The sequence below is a fragment of the Pongo pygmaeus genome, chromosome 17, assembly GCF_028885625.2.
Source record: "Pongo pygmaeus isolate AG05252 chromosome 17, NHGRI_mPonPyg2-v2.0_pri, whole genome shotgun sequence".
NCBI lineage: Eukaryota > Metazoa > Chordata > Mammalia > Primates > Hominidae > Pongo > Pongo pygmaeus.
Genome location: NC_072390.2, coordinates 78,870,257 through 78,895,050, shown reverse-complemented (window position 1 = coordinate 78,895,050; position 24,794 = coordinate 78,870,257). Strand labels below are relative to the sequence as shown.

Genomic DNA, 24,794 nt, shown 5'->3' with positions numbered 1-24,794 from the left:
ATGGACCTCAGGAAGGGCACACTTCTAGGCTAGTCTCAGGTTGAGCTACCAGCATCTTCAAATTAGACTTCCACTTGTCAAGAAGGAAGTAGAGTCCAGACATAGTTGGAACTTCCTAGCATGGTTTGAGATCTCTGTGCTTCTTATTGTTAAATGAACAAATCCTCCACCTTAAAGAGGCTTATGGGCCTTAAAAATGTTTCCACTCAGTGACTGATCATATTCACCAGCAACAGCCACTCCTTACATGCCCTGCTTCACCTTTCAGTTTTCTCATGAGATTCCCAGCAAGCTTTCATGGTTTTGAGGAAGTGGGAGGTAAAAACAAAACAAAAAAAAAACACACACTTGCTTCTGATAATCAATTCCAGAGAAACAGAGAAAAATGTAAGCATTAGAAAGACTCATATTGTGGCTGCTATGTTTACAGAGAAGGATGGTGAAATAGAGGTAGTTTGTAAGATTTGCCCAGAGTCCCATGAAGAATTCATGGAAGAAGTGAGACCAGAGTCGGTATGGCCACGTTCCCAGAGCACTGCTTTTTCTGCCATACTCTGCAGTAATATTATAATATTGTTATAATATAACTGAAGAATGTTCCACATATTCAGTGATGGAAGAGAATTTTAATCATAATGAACAAATGTCAACAAAGTTAATCTGATTGTTGATAACACTTAAGGAATGGAGTTTTAACTCTCTAGGAGAAGTTGGGCTAAAAGACTAAATGGAGTCTCCTTGTATGTGATCTGCGATGCTGTTTTGTTGAAGGTAAATTCCTATTATTAACTTGAAATTTGTTCTGACTGCGTTAATGCCAATTCTTTTGAGCTCAGTGTGCCTATTCTTTCCAGTACTCCCATCACTTCTCTCTATTCAAACAATTACAAAACTTCTTGAATATTATTTGGCCAGTCCTTTGAGTTAATGAATCATTATATATGTTCTGCTTCTGTCCCTTTTCATTAACATTCCCCAGCCAAACTACTACTGCTTAGTACCAACACAATCCTAAATTCGATTAGAGTACTGAGATAAGTGGACATCTAAGTCATCCAGAATACTCTGACTGTTATTTGGATATGGTTTGTTTGTCCCCAACAAAACTCACATTGGACTTTAATCCCTGATGTGTTGGTGTTGGACCTAGTGAGATGTTTTTGCGTTAAGGGAACGGATATCTTGAAGAAGGCTTGATGTGCTTCTCCTGGTAGTGAGTGAGTTCTCATTCTGGTGAGGCAGAATCAGTTCTCTCAGAAGGGATTAGTCCCCCTGAGAATGGGTTGTTATAAAATGAGTTTCATCCTCCTGTTTGGTTTCTCTTTACACACATCCACATCCCTTTTGACTTTCTTCACCATATTAAGACAGCACAGAAGCCCCCACCAGAAGCCAGGCACATGCTGGCATCACACTTCTTGAATAGCCTAGAGAACCCTAGGGCAAAGAAGCATCTTTTTTTATAAAGCACCCATCCTTAGGTAATACTTTATAGCAACACACATATATACTAAGACAATGTTTATATTAAAATGTCTAGAATAGTACCACAACAAAGGCAAGCAATGAAAAATAAGTATTGTAGAGCATCTGCCAGCCAAGGATATACAGAACCCAGTAGAATTAAATTTGAATTGCATTACATTAATCAGTATGCCTGGTTTTGTATTTTAATGAACTTATGAGAGAGAAAAATATCTCCTGATATGGCATTGCCTGGCAACTCCCATTAGTGCCATTAGAGCATCTGCTGACCAGGATATGGAGAACCCAATAGAATTAAATTTGAAAAGCATTACATTAGCAGTATGCCTGGTTTTGTATTGTAATGAAGTTATGAAAGAAAAAACATCTCCTGATACGACATTGCCTGGTAACTGCCATTAGTGACTCGTCAGTGCATCGTCATTCTCTCCATTAATTTCAAGGCTGTTATCAGGAAGTATTAAAGGATAAGGAATTGAATGTCAATTACGAAGAATTTTTTGGTACTTGAATGCATCTTTTCCTTTCAGGGGTTCTTGATTGGTTGTACTGCAGATAGGAAAATTGAAAGGGAAATAGAATCTCTGATAAATCCCAGCACTTTGGGAAGCCGAGGCGTGCGGATCACGAGGTCAGGTGATCAAGACCATCCTGGCTAACATGGGGAAACCATGTCTCTACTAAAAATACAAAATATTAGCCAGGCGTGGTGGTGGGCACCTGTAGTCCCAGCTACATGGGAGGCTGAGGCAGGAGAATGGCTTGAACCTGGGAGGCAGAGCTTGCAGTGAGCCGAGATCATGCCACTGCACTCCAGCCTGGGCAACAGAGGGAGACTCCATCTCTGGTGAAGCATTAATCTCAGAATTTTCAGTTTTTAATGGAGTAATTTTTCTAATATCTGTATTAACTCAAGCCAGGATTGGATTGGTAGACCTGTACTTTATACTTCAAGCATCTGTCACAGTTTTTCCTGATTGTGAGAAGCATATTCTGTTACCCCAGCCAGGGTTTACACTGCAAACAGAAACTAACAACAAACTGCAAACAAAACAAACATCAGTATTTGAACAGGGGAGAGTTTATATAAAGAATTATTAACTAGCAATAGGAGCTTTTCTATTTTTAAAGACTCCAATGGGAGCAGAAATAGAAGATATTAAAGAGAAATTGCTACCTAATGGCTGGGGTGAGTAGAAATGAAAGAACTAAGGGCTTAGAGGGGACATAGGCTATGGACTGATTTGTGTCCCCACAACATTATTATGTGAAAGTCCTAATCCACAATATGATGGTATTTGGAGAAAGGGCCTTTGGGAGATACTTAGGGTAAAATAAAGTCAAGTGGGTGGGGCCCTCAGAATGGGATTAGTGGTTTTATAAGAAGAGAAAGGAAGAGATTGCTTTCTCTGCCATGTGAGGACATAGCTAGAAGGCAGCCTTCTGCAAGCCAGGAAGAGAGCCCTCACCAGTAACCAAATCTGCTAGCACCCTGATCTTGGACTTCCCAGCCTCCAAAACTCTGATAAATGTCTGTTGTTTAAACTACTCAGTTTGTTATATTTTATTATACTCACCTGAACAAACTAAAATGACTGAATGCCCCAGGGCTGAGATTCAGAGCTCTTTGGAGCTTTGGCTGCCACAGAAACATGCATTCTGCAGTGGCAATGAAACTTGCCAGAGGGCCAAAGCTGGTTCACAGAAGCCATCTGCCCTTGCTGGAGGGTGTGGGCAGGCAGGTGCTGGTCTGTAGAAGCAAATGCCTGGTAGGGATACACTTGCTAGAAGTTAGGTCTTAACCAAATGTGGAAATATCCATTGTGTGGAGAAAGCATGGCCTGAGAATGTAGCTACAGATGACCAAGTGGGCTGCTGGCCACTTACACTGAATAAGAAATTCTAGGAGGACCAGAATCTAGAAAGTGCATTTCTACTGCTATCTCCTTAGAGTGTCCCTCCAGCTCCCTCTATTGGCAAAGCCTAACACTGGGCTAACCAGTCTAGTTTTTGTTATAAGATCCAGGTTCATTATCACAAAGTAAGTCCACAAAGGTAGATTTAGAGCTGACAGACAATAAATTGATACCTGGCACAGTAATGAATAGAGTTCCCAGTTGAACTTGTCATTAAATCTGGAAGGCAACTACTGAATCTCTCTTTTCCTAACCCTTTGCAGAACCCTCCATTTCAAGGACAACATGTGAAGAACTAAGAAAGCATCGTATCCTTTGTCAGAAACAACTAGGGACAGTGAACTCCTTCTGGAGGCAACACTAGTATGGGTGGGAAAGGAATTTGATGTTTCTTTCACCAATAGCCACTAGATGTGCCAAACAGGTGTGGATGGTCCATGCCCTGACCTGTGAATGTCAGATCAGGGTCAGCTTGTGCAGCAAACCCACTGGAACTGGAAGCCTCCCTCTAGTCCTCTGCCCTTTCCATCAGCTTCATTGCAGAAGCTGCAGGTCAGGAAAGGAAAGGCCACCTGGTGCATGCAGAAGAGCATCAGCTCCTTTAGGGGTACTTCCTGCATGCAGAGCATCTAGGCTCTCAGTCCCCAAACCATCCCTGGCTTTGGACCTCTCCTTTGCAATTGTGGTCCTACAGCCTTTTCTTAGAGAATAGTGATGAGAGAGCCTGAGGGTTCCCACTTATTCATGTGTAGGAAGAAGGAAGGCTCTCAGGACTTCCATCTACGACTCCTGGAGCGGGTAGCAACTCTTGCAGAGTTCATATAGCCTAGATGAATTTGACCTTAGCTCTCTGTTCCAGGAACCTCATCCCCGGGTCCAGGATGATGTGTTTTTGGTGCTAGGTTTCCAAGCCCCACTTTTAAGATAAGAGAACAGACCCAGAGAAATGAGACTTCATGTTAAAGGGAGACAGGTTTCTGGTCCCTGCTTCTCCTGCACTGTGCTGACAGCTGCCCTCTGGTAGGAGCTGAAGTAGCAGTTTGGCCTCTTATACAGAATCCAGTCTTTGGCATTATCAGATATTGGATCCAGGTTCTATCCCCTTGCTAGCTACAAGAATTTGCTTAAGCTGCTTAACTTCCAAGTCTTAGATTACTCATGGGTTTATTATTCCTGTGGATTAAACAAAGTAATCTATTTAAAATACCCAAATGCAAAGCAGCTATCCAGTAAACATCTATGAATAGGCCTATGGAGAGGTGAGATCAACTGTTTCCTAGAATTAAATTCTAAATGGAATTCATTTTGTGGACACTTACAAGAAACACCGCTCAGCATAATGGAAATGTCTTTTAGTGCAATTTCATAATAGACATGGAATCATTATTTGGGTGGCTGGACTGTTCACTGAAGTATAGTTGTTTTTATCATCTCATATTCACCTTGTTGGTGAAGGAGGGATCTCCCCCACTAAATAGTAGGAGATAACCAGACACATAGCATGAGACACTGGACAGATGAAATTGGCAGCAGTTTATTAGTCTCATCTGCTCACAGCTCAGGGAGAGAGGTCACCACATGCCATGCAGGGTCACAGGAGAGTTGCATTTGGGAATAGAGTGAACCAGTAGGGGCTGTGGAAGGCAGGCTTTATAGTAACAAGAGGAAGAGGCAATTCCTGGATCCTCCAGATGTGACAGGCTTGTTGAATAAGTTTCCGGGCCAGCAGGAAAGTGAGCCAGGTTGAGACCCAGGTGGGGTACAGTTGACTGGCTGATAGGGGAACTTAGAAGGGCGAGGAGCCTTCCTGCTCGCTCAGTGGGTGAATAGGGTGCACATATCTGACAAGAGCAGGGGACTGCATGGCCAGGCCTCTGAGGCCCTGACAAGCCCATAGACATCAAAGCAGCACATGGGGTTTCAGACCTTACAAGACAGAAATAAAATATTGAATGATAACTCTTCAAAGAGAATATGACAAACATAATTTTACAAGATCCTCTTGGCCAATATGCATATTATTACCTTTTACGTATTGTGACTTACAATGGCTAAAGTCTGATTGTATTATAGGTCTATAACAGATCAAACCAATATCGTTAACTATAATTCACTATTGATAGGATCTGAATATACTCATCCCAGGAACGATTTAAAAAACACATTCCTGGCCAGGTGCAGTGGCTCATGCCTGTAATCCCAGCACTTTGGGAGGCTGAGGCAGGTGGATCACAAGGTCAGGAGTTCGAGACCAGCCTGGCCAACATGGTAAAAACCCCTCTCTACTAAAAATACAAAAATTAGCTGGGCGTGGTGGCACACGCCTATATTCCCAGCTACTGGGGAGGCTAAGGCAGGAGAATTGCTCGAACCTAGGAACCGGAGGTTGCAGTGAGCCGAAATTGTGCCACTGCACTCCAGCCTGGTGACAGAGTGAGACTCCGTCAAAAAAATAAAATAAAATAAAATAAAAACACATTCCCACATGCATGGATGGTAGGAAGCTACTCCATTTACACTTCCAGCTCCCAACTCCTAACCTACTTAACTGGACTTCCTGCAAGGCTGTGCAAGAAGGCATGCCTTTCCATAAGGAACAGGGTGCCAGCCTATTGCCCCTGGCTGTAACACTCAGAAGCTCTCTCTGCAGTGAAAGAATCACATTAACTCATTATTCCCCACCTAGGATTACTCTTTCCAAGTGCAACTGTTGGGCAGAAGAGGCAGAAGAATGAGAAAGACAAACCCTGCAATCTCTGATACTCCCTCTTCCCTCTCTCAGCCCGCATACAAAGTGGATGTTTCCTTGTACTCCTCAGTCCCGTTCCCTCCCTACAGCTAATTGGCTGGCTTGGGCCAAAAGGGAAAAGTGAACCAGCTGTGGAATGAAAATATGAGTGGTGTCAGTGAAATAAGGGGCTGCCCAAGTTTCTTCTGACTGCAAAGGTGTTGATGGAATAAGTCCTTTTTGCTGTCCCCTAGAAAACAGTACCAATCTCCCTCTTCAATCTGACTGTGTTCTCTTATCACTGAACACTGCAATTTCATTTCAAGCCTGTAATACAAATGGCTACAGAAACCTGAGGTGTCTTTCAAAAAATATTTGAAATAAAATAGAAAGACATGTATTGTATACTCATGAAGCTGTCTCAAACTGTGAATAGAACATTACCTACTCCTCTCTGCCTGCTGATAACAATTGTAAATTTTCAGAGAAAGTGAATAGTTGCATGTTTGAACAGGTTTGTGACCCACTGATCCCTATGAATGCAAACTACAAATAAGGCAGAAACACACAGGAAATTGGACTGATTTCTCACTGGTCTGAGTTAACTGCTCTCTCACCCTCTGTGCTGGCCTCAGAATTGCTGGTAAAGTTCGACTAGAGGTTGCTTCTATGGATTTCTGAGACATGCTGCCCACATCTCCTACCCATTCTCCGTTTCACTCTCCATTATCTCATTAAAAGTGGGTCTGTATGTCAATACTGTTCAGCAGAGAAGAAAAGTAGCAACAAAGGAGAGGGAGATAGCTAGTTCCAAGCAGAGTGGTTTGGCTGAATGGTTAGAGATATCACTGCCCAAGTGACCACAAGATCCTTGGAGAATGTCAACTTCCAACTTTAGAAAACATTTAACCTACAAACATACACAGAAGGGTTCTGAACAAGAAATTTCAAAATTAGGCTCCTAATATCTCATTTTTGACCACTGCAATAATAAAGTCATTCTGGGTTTGTAGGCACACTATGAAGTGTAGAGAAAAAGTAGGTCAGTTAGAGAAAAGAGACGGACTAGATTCAATGACTACTGTTTCCTTATGGAGAAGAAAACCGGCCACAGAAGAGAATACCAATGGTTTCTCTGTGCTGGATGAAGAAAAGGAAGGGATGGTCTGCACAGAAGCTGAGGGGGTATTTGGCACACAAGGGAGTTATTTCTAAGGTGGTAGCTGCTGCTGCTTCTGTGCCTTCCTCATTGACCTCCACAAAGGACTTGTGCATGACCTTGGACAAGTACAGATCCTTCTTAGACGACATTCCTGAGAAGTCTGACCTGCCCTCTTCAAAGGTGTCAACCATGCCCATACTGCGAAGGACATCTTCCATGTTGTAATTTTCCTCCAGTTTAAATCTAGGAAGGAAAACTTCCACCTTTTCTTCAAACATCTTGTGTGGTGTTGTCCATTCTATGAATCTCTCATAAGAAAGTTCTTTTTCCACCTAAAACAAGAGAGTTGGAGATTTAAAAATCTAGATCAGTGTTATCCAATGGGACTGTTTTCTATGATGTTAACATGCTCTGGCTGAGTTGCCTAATGTGGTAGCCATGAGCCATATATGGTTACTGAGCACTTGAAATGTGGATAGTGCAATAAAGGCCTGTTTTGTAAATTTAATTTTTTAATGTGTACATCATCACAAGTGGCTAGTGGCTACCATATTGGACAGCACACATGTGGAAGAAAGCACATTAATGTGAAACCATTCAGGTAGGAGATGACTTTACATTTCAATGCCTTGACTCCTGAATTCAAGAAACTTAGTCAAACCTTTTCCTTCATGTAGAAACTTACAACTTAGAATATATTTGTAGGAGAATGACTGTCCTCTTAAAGTGTGATGTTCTGTCTTAACAAAAGCATGCTGATAGCTCAGACCTATCTTCTCTTTTACCCAAATTTCCTTCCAATGAATCCATCACTACTTTTTGTTCTTTTAACTTCCAACATCTTTCAGCCCTTCCTCTGCCTCTGTTGCTGCTGCCTTCATTCAGGCCCTAATTGTGTCTTGCTTGAAATGTCATAGCAGCTTCCTTTCTTATCTCTCTCCATTCTCACTTCTTTTAATTTGTCCATTGCAGTCATAAGGATTAGCTTTCTAGAGAAGCAAAATGCTACCCTGCTAAAAGTCTTCATTGGCTCTCTAACACCTTGCTACTCAGTGTGCTCCATGGGCCAGCCGCCTCAACATCACCTGGAAGCTTGGTGGAAATGCAGCATCTCAGGCTCCATCCCAGTCCTACTAAACCCGAATCTATATTTTAACAAGATCCTTGGGTGATGTATAGACTCAGAGCAGCTCTTCCCCGTATGACTGCTTTCTGAAGGGAAAACTCACAACTACTGGGCAAGGCTGGAGTGAAGACTACTAATATTAGTCAATGTCATACTCTGTGCATTGAAACAAACGCCTTATATAGGCCATCTCCTTTATCCTGCAACAACCCTCATAGAGAGGTACTGACATCATTTTCCACAGGGAGGAAAAGGCTAAGAGAAAAAAAAAGTAAAAATTGTAAAGCAAGATTTTGAAGGCTGACTTGATTTGGCCCCAACCTGAGTCTTTTCTGGAATAAGAGTCTTTTCTTTTTTTCTTTTTTTTTTTTTTTTTTTTTTTTTGATGGAATCTTGCTCTGTCACCAAGCTGGAGTGCAGTGGCACGATCTCGGCTCACTGCAACATCCACCTCCTGGGTTCAAGTGATTCCCCTACTTCAGCCTCCCTAGTAGTTGGGACTACAGGTGCACGTCACCAAGCCCAGATACTTTTTGTATTTTTAGTAGAGATGGGGTTTCACCATGTTCGCCAGGATTGTCTCGATCTCTTGACCTCGTGATCCACCTGCCTTGGCCTCCCAAAACACTGGGATTATAGTCGTGAGCCACCGCACCAGGCCAAGAATTTTCTACATTGTGTTCAGCACTTAGAACAACATCCCACTAGATATAACCATAAAAAGAGAAAAAGGCATGTGGCCAAATATGTCAAGAAAACATTGGTAAAACCAAATTTTCGAAGTTTTTTTCCTAAAAGTTTGTTAGAGATGAGAAAATGCATACTTTGGACACTCATTACTGTTTTCCAATCAGTGTTTTCATCTGGAAGCATGATGATCATATTCAGCTCCTCTCCAACATAAGGAAGCAGTAAAATTTTAGTTAATATTTACTTTGCATAGGTCATTTGAAAAGTAGATTTCTGAAACATCATTTGCACAGGTTTTTCTTCGCTCTATAAAGGAAACGTAAAAATTAACTTGAAACACAACCGTTGATACATTGTACATACATCAACAGAGCTGGCCACTCTCTGACCTTGGAAACACTTTCTTCCCTTGGTCTCTAGAGTCCCATATTGGCCTCTGCCTTTACTGGCCCATGATTTTTGCCTCAGTCTCCAAACACTGGGGTGTCCATGGTTCAATCCTTACTTTACTTTCTCTTGGTGAACTTCAAAGGAATCAGAATATATCACTCCAAAATACGCTACTTTTGTTTAAGAATTATTTTGAGGTGAAGGCATTTGAGTTCCTGAAATATCTTATCTGCCTACAGCAGAACCTCCCAAAAGGACTCAGAAGCACTCAATTGTCATAAATTTGTTTTTTGGGAACAACTTTCATGTTTTCAAAACTGAGAACTCTGTATACACTCAGCCAGACACTATGACTGGACTATTATATCAGCTATCCATTCTACTGTAAAGGATCCATTTATCTCTTTAAAAAGTCATTTCTTTTTCTCTAAATATCCTTTTTCTCTTCCCTTTCCCATCCTAAATTAGGTAAATACACCACCAATTCTAACCACCCATTTGAGTTATTCATAACTGAGGTCTCCCATGTGTATGTGTGACATACGGGTTGATCAATTTCTGTTTGCTTTTCTCTTGTAAATTCTCTTTTGTTATGCTATGAGGCCCTAGCCAGTGATCCCGGCAAGATAGAGGAAAAAGACTTTTTTTTTTTCCCTATAATTCCATTTAGTCTCTTGAATTTAAGTATGAAACCAAATTTGCACCTCTGGCCTGGAGCTCACCCCTGTAGTCTAGATTCATCAATTTTGCTGCCTACTCAACATCTGCATCTGAACATCTAACGTATAAAAGAAACCTCTAATTTTACATGTAACACTGGGTCCCTCACAATCCATTCCAAATCTGCTCCATCTCTCATCTTCCCTGTCTCAGTTGATGTGGACGCCATCCTGGAGCTAACCTTGACTCCTGTCTTTCTCTCACACCATATATCTGACCCATTATAAATTATATCAGCCCCATCTTTAAAATGTAAGCAAAATCTAACCCATGCTTCCGTCCTCCACCGCTATCATCCTAGTCCTGGATGGTGCAATAAACTCCCAAGAGACTGCCCTGTTTCTTCCCTTATCGTCTCCGTGATTATTCTCAGCACAGGAGCCTGAGGGCTACTGTTAAAACACAAGTCACATCATTCCTCAACTGAAAACCCTTCTGACTCAGAGCAAAAGCTAAAATCTTTGAAGTGACTAGCAAACTGTGCCTCAAGATGGGACTCAAAAAGTTACAGATTTTAGAGCATTTCAGATTTCAAGTTTTCAGATTAGGGACCCTCAATCTGTACTTAACTCTGCTGTTGTGGGATTAAAACAACCATAGACAATATGTAAACATATGAACATGGTTGCTTCAATAAAACTATATGTATAAAAATAGGTGGTGGGCTAGATTTGACCATGGTCCATAATTTGGTAACTCCTAGTCTAGAGAGTTCCTCTCCTCACCTCCAAACCCCCAAACCTCTGGTATTGCAATAGAAAAGGATCCAAGCTTGGTCTTTTTAAGTAACTGAATAATTCACTAAATATGTAATTATATAGATATTTCATTTTATTTAGAAATAAAAGTGCTAATGAAAAGTAAAATGAAAGAATTAATACCAAATCAAAATCTGTGATCTTTGAGGAAATGTATAGGTTGGTGCACTTAACACCCATTGCAACTACTGTAGTTTTCGCCTTTTTCTACTGTATAGGCTAGAATAGAAGATACAGTTCTTCACCTCCTTATGGCTTACAAGAGTTCTGGCCAGTAAAATATAGAAAAAACCATTTCCTTTAATGAGTAATACAGTAGAACCTCAGGAGAGAAGGCTTTTACACCACCCACTTTGTTCTTCCCACTTTTGCCTGGATTGTGAGCTTAATGTCTGAACCATCTTAGAACCATAAAGAAGTAAGTCATGTGCTGAAGACAACGGAGCAGGAGAAAGAGTTTCACCCACATCCCACATCAGCCCTGGCCTCTGCCTACCTCCAGACTTCCTGTTAAGGGAGATGAGCTTCGAGAGTGTAAACAGTATGTGCAGAGTTTTCTGTCAATTGCAATTCAACAAAATCCTAACGCACATATTGTTAAAGAAATTTCAAGAAAGAAATATTTGCCAGGAAAAAAAGGAACAGTTCATTTCAGAATAAAGCTAGAAAGAAAATACATTTCTTGAAAAACTGAAGACCTGGGTCCAGTCAGCCTGGAAGATTTAACAAATGATCAATAATTTACTTATTTTTTTTCTGTGTAATTTTGTGTATGTCCAAACATTTCTAGAGTTAAACAAATAAGAAAGAATAAATGGATTTAGAGTAATATAAAAGTCCTTCTGCAAACAAAATATTCAGAGTTGGAGGTAGCTAAACTCTGTGTCTGTACTGTGTATGTGTTTTTGCTCACCTGGTTGTGAAGCAAAATTTATGTTTATTTATCTTTATGATTAAAAGAAATCTGAACATAATTCATTGGTTCAGTACTTATTGAGTGCAAATGTGTGCTAGGTCCTTGTAAGGTAGCATTCTCTACACTCAAATAGCAACAAGCAAAGCAGGAAAACAGACACCTGATTCAACCATTGTAATGCCACCATGGAGAGAGGCAGGGGTCACTGTGACAGCTTAGAGGAGGAGACAGCTTGGGGAGGTGCACTGTCAAGAAGGGCGTCTTGGAGGGGCCACTGGCAGAAAGAAAGGAGCACGAAGGTACAAACGGAAATGAAGATAGAGAAACAGGCAGGATCCAGATCATGAAGAGCCTCACACACCATACCATGGAGTTTGAATTTTATCTCACAAGTTTTGGGAAGCCAAGGGCTATACACTCAGACGTGTGATATAGATAGTACCCAGCATAGATGAGATAGAGAGCTGGACCAGAGGCCTGGGAATATGTAGCCACTTTTGATGAGACATAAGAAAGAGATGAAGGGCAAGATAAAGGTCTCAAGGTTTGGAGGGGAATCCAGCTGCTAAACTTCCAAAGGGTCATCTTAGTCAAAGTTCTTGAAGTTAAGCTTCTTGCAGGTGTTAAAGCCAATACGACAGTTCCTTAAAACACACTTGATAGTGCAAAATACTCACCTTGCTGATTTTAAAAGGCATTTCCCTTGTTCTGTGTTTTCCAAACGGACTATCCCAGCTTCCTTTGAAGTAGATGGCATTCACGAGAATCAGCTTAGTCAGTGAGCGAACTGAATGTGGAGACAGCACCTCTGTAATTTTACCTGTAAAGAAGAATTAAAGAATCATCTAGTTAAAAGTATTTCCAGATGTGTGTGTCCAAGAGGGTGTTCAGATCATGTGGTCTCTTTGAGAAGGCAAGCTGCATGAAGGGAGTTCTTAGTGTCCCAAAATTAATTAATTATGTAAGGGAATGCTTGTCCTTACAATAACCATAGTAACAATACTGCAATAGAAACTTGAGATAGAGCTTTTGTAACAAAAAATACCACAATTCATATAGAATGCATAAAACAAACTGGTAGTTATTAATAGGCAGAGGATGAGCTGATAATATATTAGACAGAAAGGAATGATTAATGCCTATGGCTTAAAGAAAGAAACACAATGGATTTTCAAAAAGGTGAGCAGATGTAGCAAGTGTAAAGAACAGTTTAAATTAAGAACTTGGCTGGGCACAGTGACTTGCACCTGTAATCCCAGCACTTTGGGAAGCTGAGGCTGGTGGATAGCTTGAGGCCAGGAGTCCGAGACCAGCCTGGCCAACATGGCGAAACCCCATCTCTACTAAAAATACAAAAAAATTTGCCAGGCATGGTGGTGCTAACCAATAATCCCAGCTATTCAGTAGGCTAAGGCATGAGAATCGCTTGAACCCGGGAGGTGGAGGTTTCAGTGAGCCCACATCGTGCCACTGCACTCCAGCCTGCACGACAGAGCCAGACTCTGTCTCAAAAAAATAAAAATAAATAAATTAAGAACTAAAGGCTAAAAAGGCCTTGGCCAAGCATCCTGCCACATTACATAGATAAACCATAGAGTATGGCAATACCAGTGAGGGAGACAGCTAGAAATTTTTAAATTCAAATTTTAATGCTATTTGTGAAAAGAAAAACTACCTAATATTAACAACCAAAAAAACCTGGAAGAGATTATTTCATCTAGAGAAACATCACAGATACTTGATAAGGGAAAAGCTAAAGCTAGAGAAAAGGTCTACGAGTTGGCAATATTTCCAAAGAAAGGTTTAATGTTTGCATAGTTGTTTAGAGAAAAAAGGACTCCTTTTTATATTTGACAGTTTTGTAAAGAACTGACTATAAAACTGTTTAAAATATTATCGAAACAGAATAACAATATATTTTCACCTTTAGTCTTATCAGCAACCCAGGAGTTTACACATGTTGTGGACTTCTCTGTATCATTCACAAAGTCTAGCTGTTTTATCGTTGCTTGGTAGAATTTCCCACAGGAATCTGTAAAACCCTAGGAAAAACCAAAAAACATAATTTCACAGCTACAGAAACAACTAATATCACTGCTTACTTCTTCATTGTGCCACCTCAGAAAATCAATAATTTTATGATTTACCATATATAATTTGCAAATAAAGATGAGGAATTAACCTAAAGTCCAAATTCTTTTCAGCTATTCCTAATCTTAGCTTATAAACTAAGCAACACGGTGGGCTGCATATCAAATGATTTTCATCAACCGCTGGATCCTTCATGAGAGTGGCAGTACACCCATCAATGAGATAATTAAAAACACTGAGAAATCTCCAAGAAGACATAGAAATCTTTAATACGTAAGCACCTAATAGTGGACCATCAAGACACATAAGGCAACAACTAATAGAACTGAAAGGAGAAATAGATGAATCCACTATTATAACTGGAGACTTCAATACCCCTCTATCAGAAATGAACAGATCCAGCAAGCAGAAAATTAGCAAAGAACATAGTTGAACTCAAAAACAACATCAAGTAACTAGATATAATTGATATCTCTTGACTACTTCATCCAACAAGAGTAGAATCTATATTCTTCTCAAGCTTACATGAAACATTTACCAAAAGAGACCACGTTCTGGGCCACAAAGCACAACTTAGCATATTTAAAATAATAGAAATCATGCAACGTCTGCTCTCAGACAATAACGAACTAAACTAGAAATCAATAAGAGAAAGATGGCTGAAAATTCCAAAAGTACTCGGAGATTCAATAACACACGAATCACAGAAGAAATCTCAAGTGATATTAAAAACAGTTTGAACTAAATGGAAGTGAAAACACACTGACAACACTAAATGCTGGTGAAAACGTGGAGCAACAGGAACTCTCATTCATTGCTGCTGGGAATATACAATATTGTACAGTCACTTTGGAAGACAGTGTGGAAGTTTTTTATGAAACTAAAAATATGATCCAGCAATCATGACCCTTACCATTTACCCAAAGGAGCTGATAAAACCTGCACACAAATATTCATAGCAGCTTTATTCCTAACTGGCCAAGGTAGAAACAAGAAAGCTGTCCCCCACCACCGTACTAGGGGATGTTAATCACAGGAGGGACTACGCATGTACCTTTTGCTCAATTTTTCTGTGAACCTAGAATTGCTTTAGAAAATAAATTCTTTTTTTTTCTTTTTTACAAATGGTGACTATAGAAGCTGTCACTCCTGTAAACTATTAAATTTGTTGAGTGAGGATTAACACAGCAAGAGCTACATTTGCCTCTACATTTTAGAACAACAGAATATAAATATAAGCCTGTTGTTCCATAAATTATATGGGAGACATATACAATCCTAGACCAGCAGTGTCCATCGGAACTTTCTGGGATAATGAAAATGTTGTAAATCTGCAATGTCCAGAGTGGTGCCACATAGGCTATTGAGCCCTTGAAATATATTAATGGTTAGTTGGACTGAGGAGCTGAATAATTAATTTCATGGAAAGCTTATACTCATGTACATAGTGCATAGCATTATGGATGTTTCAAACTATGATCAACTTTCCAAAAAAGTTCAAACTATATTTAGTTAATATATTCTGTAGAATTATAATGATCTTAACAGAAACCTACACAATGCCATATAAAAGCAGAACATTTGGTGGAAATTAAATGAACTGAAACTGAAATTAAATGAACTAATTTATGGACCATGCATTATAGAATTGTTTCCCAATCTTTCTCTCAAACTGCTTATAGCTAAATATTTAATTTCCCTTTCCATAATTTTGCTTTTATTATAGAATTTTATACTTCTGTATCAGTATGGCATGGAGAGGAAATGTGACAGTAGTTAGGAACACAAGTTCTGCAACTTACTAGTTGTGTGACCTTCAAATATTTGCTTTTCCTCTGTTTATGCCTCCAAGTTCTCTCCTGTAGAACAAGGAAGCAGTAATAGCTACACCTCACAAGATAACTGTGAAGTCCTGATGAAATATCACCTTTTCATGTAACATTTTTGAATTCTCGGTACTACACAACTGATCGATGTACACTATTTCACTTAATCCTCCCATAATTCATGCTTTTCCAAAATTGCTGCCTCTGCCTATTTTTCAGTGGTTTGGAAATTATTTAAATCTCTCAGTGTAAGAAAATAATCTGAAGGCAAACTGATTAATCACATATTGATGACTTCTTGCACGCCTAGGTGATCTTTCCATCTTTTAAACGTGTTTTTAAATAACTGTCTGCTATTTTAAGTTACTATTTTACAAAGTGTGGCAAATCAAACAAAAAGAACATGTAATTATATATTGCTATTGGTATGGGATTCTTGAAAATAAGAATAAACAATAAATTAATCTGAAATGGTTTACAAATATTTCTCATCTTTTTATTTTATATTCCAATATCGAAATAACATTTTAAATATCAATGCTTTTCTTTCAAAATATCCACCACGAATTGATATTTGGTTGTTAACATTTTGGTTGTCTTTATATAGAAAACTAGTAAACCAGTAAAAAGATGGCAATAAACTAGTAGCTAAGACTAGTAAAATAAGTGAAGTCGTAAAATCACAATATCATATACAAATCTTATAAATATTTGACTTTTATGTCTTACCACCTTCACTTTATACCAATCTGTTTGCAAACAATTAATTTAGAGTCGAAAACAAGTTTGAAAAAATACATATCACAGTAAGAGTGATATCCTCAACAAAAATAATTCTTATAAGTCAATAAGAAAAAGACATACAACCCCATAGAAAAGTGTGTAAGAGGATATATAAATAGGCAATTCACAGAAGAGATAGAAATGCTCAATCCACATAAAATTGTTTAATCCCATTTATAATCAAAAGTTTTTAATTTTATTTGTTGCTTCTCTTGTTTTGTATTAACCCTTCCCTATCACATATGTTGTAAATATTCCATCTCAGATTCTTTTTTAAAAACTTTATTTTAGGTTCACGGATACCTAAGCAAGTTTGTTATATAGGCAAATTTCATGTTTCAGGGGTTTAGTATACAGATTATTTCAACCATGTAATAAGCCTAGTACCCGATAGGTAGCTTTTCAATCCTCACCCTCCCCACACCCTTCTCCCTCAAGTAAGCCCCCATATCTGTTATTCCTTTCCTTGTGACCATATGTACTGGATGTTTACCTCCAACTTATAAGTGAAAACATGTGGTATTTGCTTTCCTACTCCAGTATTAGTTTGCTTACGATAATAGCCTCCAGTTCCATCTCTGTGGCTGCAAAGGACGTGATCTCATTCTGTTTTATGGCTGCATCGTATTTCGTGGTGTAGATGTACCACATTTTTTTAATACAGTCTACTGTTGATGGGCATTTAGGTTGATTCCATGTTTTTGCCATTGTGAATAGTGCTGCAATGAACATATGTGGCTTTATGGTAGAATGATTTCTGTTCCTTCGGGTATGTACTCAACAATGGGATTGCTGGGTCAAATGGCAATTCACTTTTAATTTTCTTGAGAAATCACCAAAGTCCTTTCCACAGTGGCTGAACTAATTTACATCCCCACCAGCCGCATAGAAGTGTTCTCTTTTCTGTGCAGCTTCACCAGCATCTGTTTTTTGACATTTTAATAACAGCCATTCTGACTGGTGTGAGATGGTATCTCATCATGGTTTTGATTTGAATCTCTCTAATGATTAGTGATGTTGGCAATGTTTTCATAGGCTTGTTGGCCACACATATGTCATCTTTTGAAAAGTGTCTGTTCATGTCCTTTGGCCACTTTTTAATGGAGTTGTGTTGTTTGGTTTTTGCTTGTAAATTTGTTTAAGTTTTTTTTTTAAATAGATTCTGGATATTAGACCTCTATCAGAGGCATAGTTTGCAAATATTTTCTCCATTTCTATAGGTTGTCTGTTTACACTGTTGATAGTTTCTTTTACCATGCAGAACTTTTCCATTTGCTTAAGTCCCATATCTCAATTTTTTTTTCCGTTGCAATTGCTTTTGGCATCTTTGTCATAAAATATTTGCCAAATCCTGTGTCCAGAATGTTATTTCCTAGGAGGGGTAGAGCGATCTTACTTCTCCCAGGAACCACAACTGTGGCCTCTATTGGGGCTATGGCTTTGGTGCTGGTCTGCTACGGGGCCCAAGGCTTGTAGACGTCCCCCTGGACTCCAGAATTACCCCTAGAAAACGTCCAGGTGGCACTCTGCCCCAGTCTAAAAGCACAGTGGGGAAATGCGGTGGGGACAGGAGGATTCTCCCATTCCCAGTCTTGCATAGGTCCCTGTGGACAGTGTGAATCCCGCTGGGAACTCTCACTCACTCATCCTTCCCCATTTTGTAGGGGTCCTCCTGACTGCACTGATCCCAGAGAGGCTGGTGCCCAGATTCACTCCTGTCTGCTCTGTGTGTTCCCCTGCTGCCTAGATGGATCTCGACATGGTTTCTCAGATGATCGGCTTTCAGGGTCAGTGTTCACTACCCCTTTTGTTTCCTCTCGGTGACGCCAGCATCAGGAGATCCTTTTAGTCGGCCATCTTGGCCCCACCCTTCCAAAAGTTTTAAAGGTTAACATTATGCAGTTCCGCTGATGGTGGGTGAACTGAGGACCCTATAAATACCCCTTGTGGAATGTAAATGGCTACAAAACTGTGGAGAGCAATTTGGTAATATTTATGAAAACCTCAAAGCTTCGTTCCCTTCCTCCCTTCTACAAATTCATTTTAGATAGTAACTCATACACATACGCACAAAACTGTGTAAAGAAATACTCCTGTCTGTAATGGGCCAGAGTAAATAAGCTTAAGTACTCGTCAATGCAAGAAAGGTCTATTATACCATGGTACAGCCATACTTAGGAATACCAGACAAGGGTTAAAAAGAGTAATACAGATCCATGTATACTGAGATGGAAGGAATTTAGGACATATTTTTAAGGAAAAGCTAACAAAGTATAAAACAATATGCATAGTACAATAACATTACATAGGAGAAAAACTCATGAAGCAAAGTTTTTGTATGTGAAGGAGGAAACATCAAATCTATGAAAGCTCTAACATTAAAAAAGGGAGTTGTGGCATAAGAAAGAAGCTGATGACATCTCTTGGTTTATATGTGTTGTTTGTGTTTTTATATAACAAGAAATTACTTCAGTACTTTTCTTTTCAAAAACTAAAAAAGTCATGAAAGCATTGTCAGCGAATGCAACCAGTGTAATTAGCCAAAATTAGTTTTAAAAGATTTTCATTGCTGAAAAAACTAGTCAAACTATTTAATGCATACATTATAGTGCCGTAATGCATAGAAAATTAAAAATATCTGCAAAGCAATTACTAGAAACAGTCATTTTCACCACATCTTTGTTTTGGCTGATTCATTTTCAACTGTGTTATGCTCTGTGTCAGTTCTTTTATGAAGATTATCTCATTAAAGCTTCACAAAATTCTGAACAGTATTTGCTATACAGCCTGTGCTACAGATGATCAAACTGAATCAGAAGATGCGTGTGAGATTCGTGCGTGGAGTTCTGAGTTCAGGACCACCTGCAGGAATTCATAGCCCACATCCATTCTCCTACTTCCTACCACATTGTTATCTTTATTTTCCTAATAAACAAGTATGACTTACTGTGAGGAAATCATAAGACTTTTCTCCAAAGAGCCCGTTGGCAGTTCTAAGCACATATTCAGTGTCAGTTCTGTTAATTGCAACAAGAAGTGACTGAAAACCTCAGCGAATATCTCCATCTTCACCCCCGATTTTACTAAAACAAAGTGCCTGAAAATAAAATAATAATAAACATACACATTCTCAGTATTCTGTGACTTCAAAATATAGGCACAACAGTAAACTCAGCAATATGAGATTTACAGATGCTTACTACAGCTTAAAAGATGATCAATCTAATAAAAGATAGAGAGTGTCTCAAAAGCCACCCGTCTCCCTACCTATACCTCTTCTAAGGCCTCCCTATAAGCACATCCTAAAAGAAACGACTGTTATCTAAGTATTGGTATAAGTGGATATGCCTTTTGCAAACCCTAACAAAATGACTCAGATTTCTTGTGCTATTTATGGTACTTGGTCTAAAAACGCAGCTGCCAACCATGTGTCCTGTCTCTGCATACACATGGTGCTCCTGACAGTAAAAGATGGAGTCTCTTTCCCCTTCTTTAGAATCTGGGCTGGCCATGTGACTTGCTCTAAACAGCAGAATGCAGAACTGGCTCTGTTCCAGGCTTAGCCCTTAAAAAGTCTGGCAGCTTCCACTTTTCCTCTCTTGTAACCCAGCTACCATGGTCGAGAAGCCCAAGCTATCCTGAGGAAAGACCACATAAAAGGAGGAATGGAAAGACTTGTTTGTAGGGAACTGAGGGCCCATCCACTAGCCAGCACCAAGGCCCAGACATGGGAGTGGAATCTTCTTGGACCTTCTAGCCCAGTTGCCTGCAGAAGCACCCACATGAGTGACCCCAGGTCACCAAGAAGGTCAGGCCTTGAAAACATGCTCCATCCTGCCAATTCTCCATCCACATCCTGTGAGACTACCAGAGTTGTCTGTTAAAGGAGGAATTTCTTCGAGACTTGAAATGCAGAAGTCCAGCTCAACTGATAAATTGATAGCATTTATTGTTGTCTTGAAGTGGCTTTACATACCTGAGACATCTGAGCTGCGATATTTCCCTTTGCCCCCATGAAAACCATGGCCAAGGCTGACGACATGCTCAAGGGTGAAAAAAATAAGTTGTTTGAGTTGTTTTCCCCTAGCTTTTTCAAAAGATTTAATGCAAATGTGCCATTTGCTTCTGATAGAGCATCCATGATGGTGAGCCTGAAACAATGGATTTTTAAACAATATTACATTAATATAGGCTTACATGTGTATTTACTTTTCACTCTATTTATTACTAGTTAAATGGATACTTGTTTTCATTGAACAAATAGGTACACACACAAAAACTAGACTAGGGCTTTTCTTACAAGATGTCATTTAATCCATACAAGCTGATGAGGCAGGCACTGTGAGTGAATGTCTGCACTTTACAAGCAAAGAAATTGAGCCTTCACTGTTTAAGTCTGTTGCGCCTGAGATTGCTCAACTACAAACAGAAAAGCAGGCATTAGAAACCAGGTCTTTGTGGTTCTAGGGCTCCTCTTAATCACCATGGTATAAGGACTTGCAACAAAAGAAGCAGCAGAAAGCAAGAAAGATACTTGCTTAAAACATGAAATTTGTAAGTAGAAAAACTATTGATTTCCAATACTGGTAAAATAGGTATTCCCTCCTATGTTCCATATGTGATTATGTAAATTGGGACACCAATATTTTCAGAATGTAACTTAGAATTATGTTTTTATAAATGAAGGAAGGAACACAGGGAGGGTGGAAGGGTGGGAAAAAGAAAATGCCATGAAAATATTTATACCTTTAGGATGAAAAATTCCATTTCAAAGAATTTCACTAAAGATAAAGCTCACAAGTACTGATAAAAACAGTATGCAGAAAGATGACTACTGAAGCACTTTATAAGCTACAAAGAAAATATTTAAATACCCAGCAACAGAGAACCAGTTAGATTCTGTCAAATCTGTGATTGAATATAAATGGAGATATTAAAAATCACAGTAATGCCATGAGAAAATACAATATTAAGTATAAATTAAGAATAAAGTTACATATAAGTATAATTCATAGATAAAAAGACTACAGGGAAACACTGAACATCACATATTTCTGGATAATGGGTAATTCTAATTTTATTTATATCCTTTGCTATTTTCCCTACAATGTGCCTATATTTGTTTCAGTGTCATTTGGTCATTGTGCTTTTATGAAATTAATGGACTTGCACTTAGTTGAAAAGTGAGATAACACTAGGCGAGATCTTACACAAATCAACCAGTGTCTTCCCACTACTCCCAGCTCCCTAGAAACAATCAAACCTCAGTGCACCCTTTCTCTTGGTATTTACTTTCATATTTAGAAATAATTGTGTATACGACTATTTTTAACCCCACAATTTTTGACATTATAAATTGCCTTCCTAATTTAGGGTTGATGATTAATTTTCTTTTATCACTTACCGTACTTCACTTCCTCTCTCCAAGTGTTTGCTTTATTGCATGCAACTAAATAGTATTCACTGCTAAGCCAATTAATGAATAATGGATGCATTGCTTTTTTTACATGTCTGTTTTTCCTTATGTTACTATTGCCTTCCCCCCTTTTCTTGTTTTCACTTTTTAAAAATCTATGGCAAATTCCCCTCCCACCAAATATTCTACAGATCACTCAAGCTCTTTCAGTAATTTCTTCATATGCTCAACCACATATGAGTAATCTATCACTCCCATTTCTCATCTCCCACAGTTTCCCCCCTGCTGGTGAGTGCAGGTTTATTTAGTCTGTAAGATTTTCATTCCCGAAGCGGAATTTTCATAAACAGAGAACAACTTTTTCTATTATTATACCTTATTTAGTCAATGATCAATTAATTTCTTGTTAATTTGGTAAACAAATTGTTTTCCTTAAACTTTAAAGCACACTGCTAACACAGCAAATACATTATTTTAAACATTTAAGCATTGATGATAAAGCTCAATGTATCAGATGTTTTAAAGTTGTAATCACTTTAAAGAACAAACTTACAAAGTTAACAACCATATCATTAATATAAGAATTTGTACAATAATAAACTGAATAAATCAACACTTATAAATCCGGTAAACTAGATTCTCCTAAGACTTTCAAACATGTTTTAAAATACAACTATACAACAGTGATTATAAAACTTATTTCTAGCACACCACTAGTAATACTGTGGGTTTTATACACTTTATCTTCACTCTATCTTTTTGTATTTCCTAGAGTGATAGTAATGCTTATTTTAATACTTTTCTGGGGTTAAATTAATAACAGACCATCTCCTATTCACAAAAACAATAGGATGGGGCTGCCAGATTGATGATTGGGACATGGGGTCTGACTGACCTGACACTGCTACTTTTCAGGTCATACTGCTTTTTAGAGCCAAACAAATGTAAGGACCATTTTGCGGTTTGGTCCTACATTGGGATTTCGCAAAGACAACTATTAAATTTGCTTTTTTTTTTTTTTTTTTTGCCAAATGCCTTTCCTTGAAATGAAATACTATTTGAGGTTCTCGTGCATCTGATTTGCGTAACACAGGGTTCTATCCACAAGTTGGCTTTCAAAGTCTCCTGGTTTAATATTTGGACCTTCAGGCTGGTTTTTGTAACCACTGTGCCTGTCAACCTAGGTGCCTATAGTCACAATTCCTACACAGCAGTCGTATATGAATCATCACACAGCATTTCTTGTAAACATTATTGAAATTATTTCCTGCCTCCTTTAAACTCATCTTACTTTTTTTTTTTTTTTTTTTTTTTGAGACAGAGTCTCGCTTTGTCCCTCAGGCTGGAGTGCAGTGGTGCAATCTCGGCTCACTGCAACCTCTGCCTCCCAGGTTCAAGCGATTCTTCTGCCTCAGCCTCCTGAGTAGCTGGGACTACAGGCCCATGTCATGGCACCTGGCTAATTTTTGTATTTTTAGTAGAGACTGGGTTTCACCATATTGGCCAGGCTGTGTCTCGAACTCCTGACCTCGTGATCCGCCCCCCTCAGCCTCCCAAAGTGCTGGGATTACAAGCGTGAGCCACCGCGCCCAGCCCATCTTACTTGTTTTATCTGAATTTACTAAAGGACTCATTCTTGGCTTTGTTGTAACATGTATTTCAATTAACACATACTGGTTTTTGTTCTTGAGCAAATTCTTACAACTTGTCTACTGGGAATCTCTGTAAATTCGTTACTTTCTTTTTACACTATCCCAACATTCTTGCTTTCTGGCAACAGTATAGTCCTCATTTTGATTTTTTTCCAGTCCAAAAACATACTATCAACGCCTCTCCTGGTTTCTTTTAAAGGAGGAGGAATGTCAAGTACAAATTCTGAATACTAAGAGCATACGAGTTTCGGTAACGACAAATAAATACTGCTGCTGTTGTTTTTCCTGGAGGTCCCAGGCCTCACAGCCCCTTCCAGCACCCAACAGAAACTTCACCAGGGTGGGAGGCCTCATTGTCTGTACCTACTTCCAGCTCCTGCAGGATGAGTGGAGCCCAGGCAGGACTTTCACCCCCCAGCTCCTCGCCCATTCGCCCTGGCCTCCCCTCCCCGCGCCTGGACCCATAGGGCACACAGCCAGGTGCAGCCAAGTCCCTGCCCTTAGGGAGCCCCCGCCAGAGACCCAGTGAAGAAGGACAGCCCCAGGGAAAGGTCTGGAGCAACAGGTGCGCTGAGCACTTCACTGGGCTTCCCTTTCGTAGGTTCCCGCCCTTTTCCTGGGCTCAGGAGCAGGTAACGAGAATCCAGCTTGTGGGAACCACTCCCAAAGCCAAACACCTACCCCAGTTCTCCGCGCAGCTGCCCAGGAGCGAGGTGAGACCTGGTCGGAGTGGCGGGAATAGACATGTCGGAGCGGCGCCGGGTATTAGTTCCCAGTGAGTGGGGAGGCGGGCGGAGTCGAGCCCAGCCAGGCACCACCTAGCGGGCGCCTGGGCAGGAGGGCGGGGCGGGTCCCGCAGGCCGCGGGGATTTCCTGATGTGCAGCAAGCGGCCAATCTCCGTGCGGGTAAAAGCCCCAACCGTCTGGGGGTTTTCGGTAAAGAAGCGATAATGCGCTTTGGCTATTTGGGGTTTTTCGTGGTTCCATACAAATTGTAGGGTTTTTTTTTTTTTTCTATTTCTGTGAAGAATGACGTTGGTATTTTGACAGAGATTGCATTGAATCTGTAAATTGTTTGGATAGCATTGTACTTTTAACATTAATTATTCCAACCTATGAGCATGAATATGTGTCC

At 39.6% G+C, this 24,794-nt stretch overlaps 1 protein-coding gene across 1 annotated transcript; it reads right to left on the bottom strand.

The window, feature by feature from the left end:
- Nucleotides 1-4,917: 4,917 nt before the first annotated feature.
- On the bottom strand, nt 4,918-24,490 carry LOC129019071 (serpin B6-like). The gene is made up of 6 exons (XM_063653785.1): nt 24,341-24,490; nt 20,568-20,742; nt 13,816-13,933; nt 12,569-12,711; nt 9,242-9,413; nt 4,918-7,623 (listed from the first exon to the last, which is right to left on the bottom strand). Exons 1-5 carry the CDS (start codon nt 24,403-24,405, stop codon nt 9,348-9,350), a joined length of 567 nt encoding a protein of 188 aa, XP_063509855.1. The 5' UTR covers nt 24,406-24,490; the 3' UTR covers nt 4,918-7,623; nt 9,242-9,347.
- Nucleotides 24,491-24,794: the final 304 nt, after the last annotated feature.

What these genes read in the sequence shown, in the direction of transcription:
- LOC129019071 (XM_063653785.1), bottom strand. Translation starts at nt 24,405, where the DNA reads ATGTCTATTCCCGCCACTCCGACCAGGTCTCACCTCGCTCCTGGGCAG. An exon ending in TCGCAGCTCAGATGTCTCAG is followed by an intron (nt 13,934 to 20,567) that starts GTATGTAAAGCC and finishes GGTTTTTCCTAG; the next exon opens with GGTTTTACAGATTCCTGTGG. An exon ending in TGCCTTTTAAAATCAGCAAG is followed by an intron (nt 9,414 to 12,568) that starts GTGAGTATTTTG and finishes TTTCCTTTATAG; the next exon opens with AGCGAAGAAAAACCTGTGCA.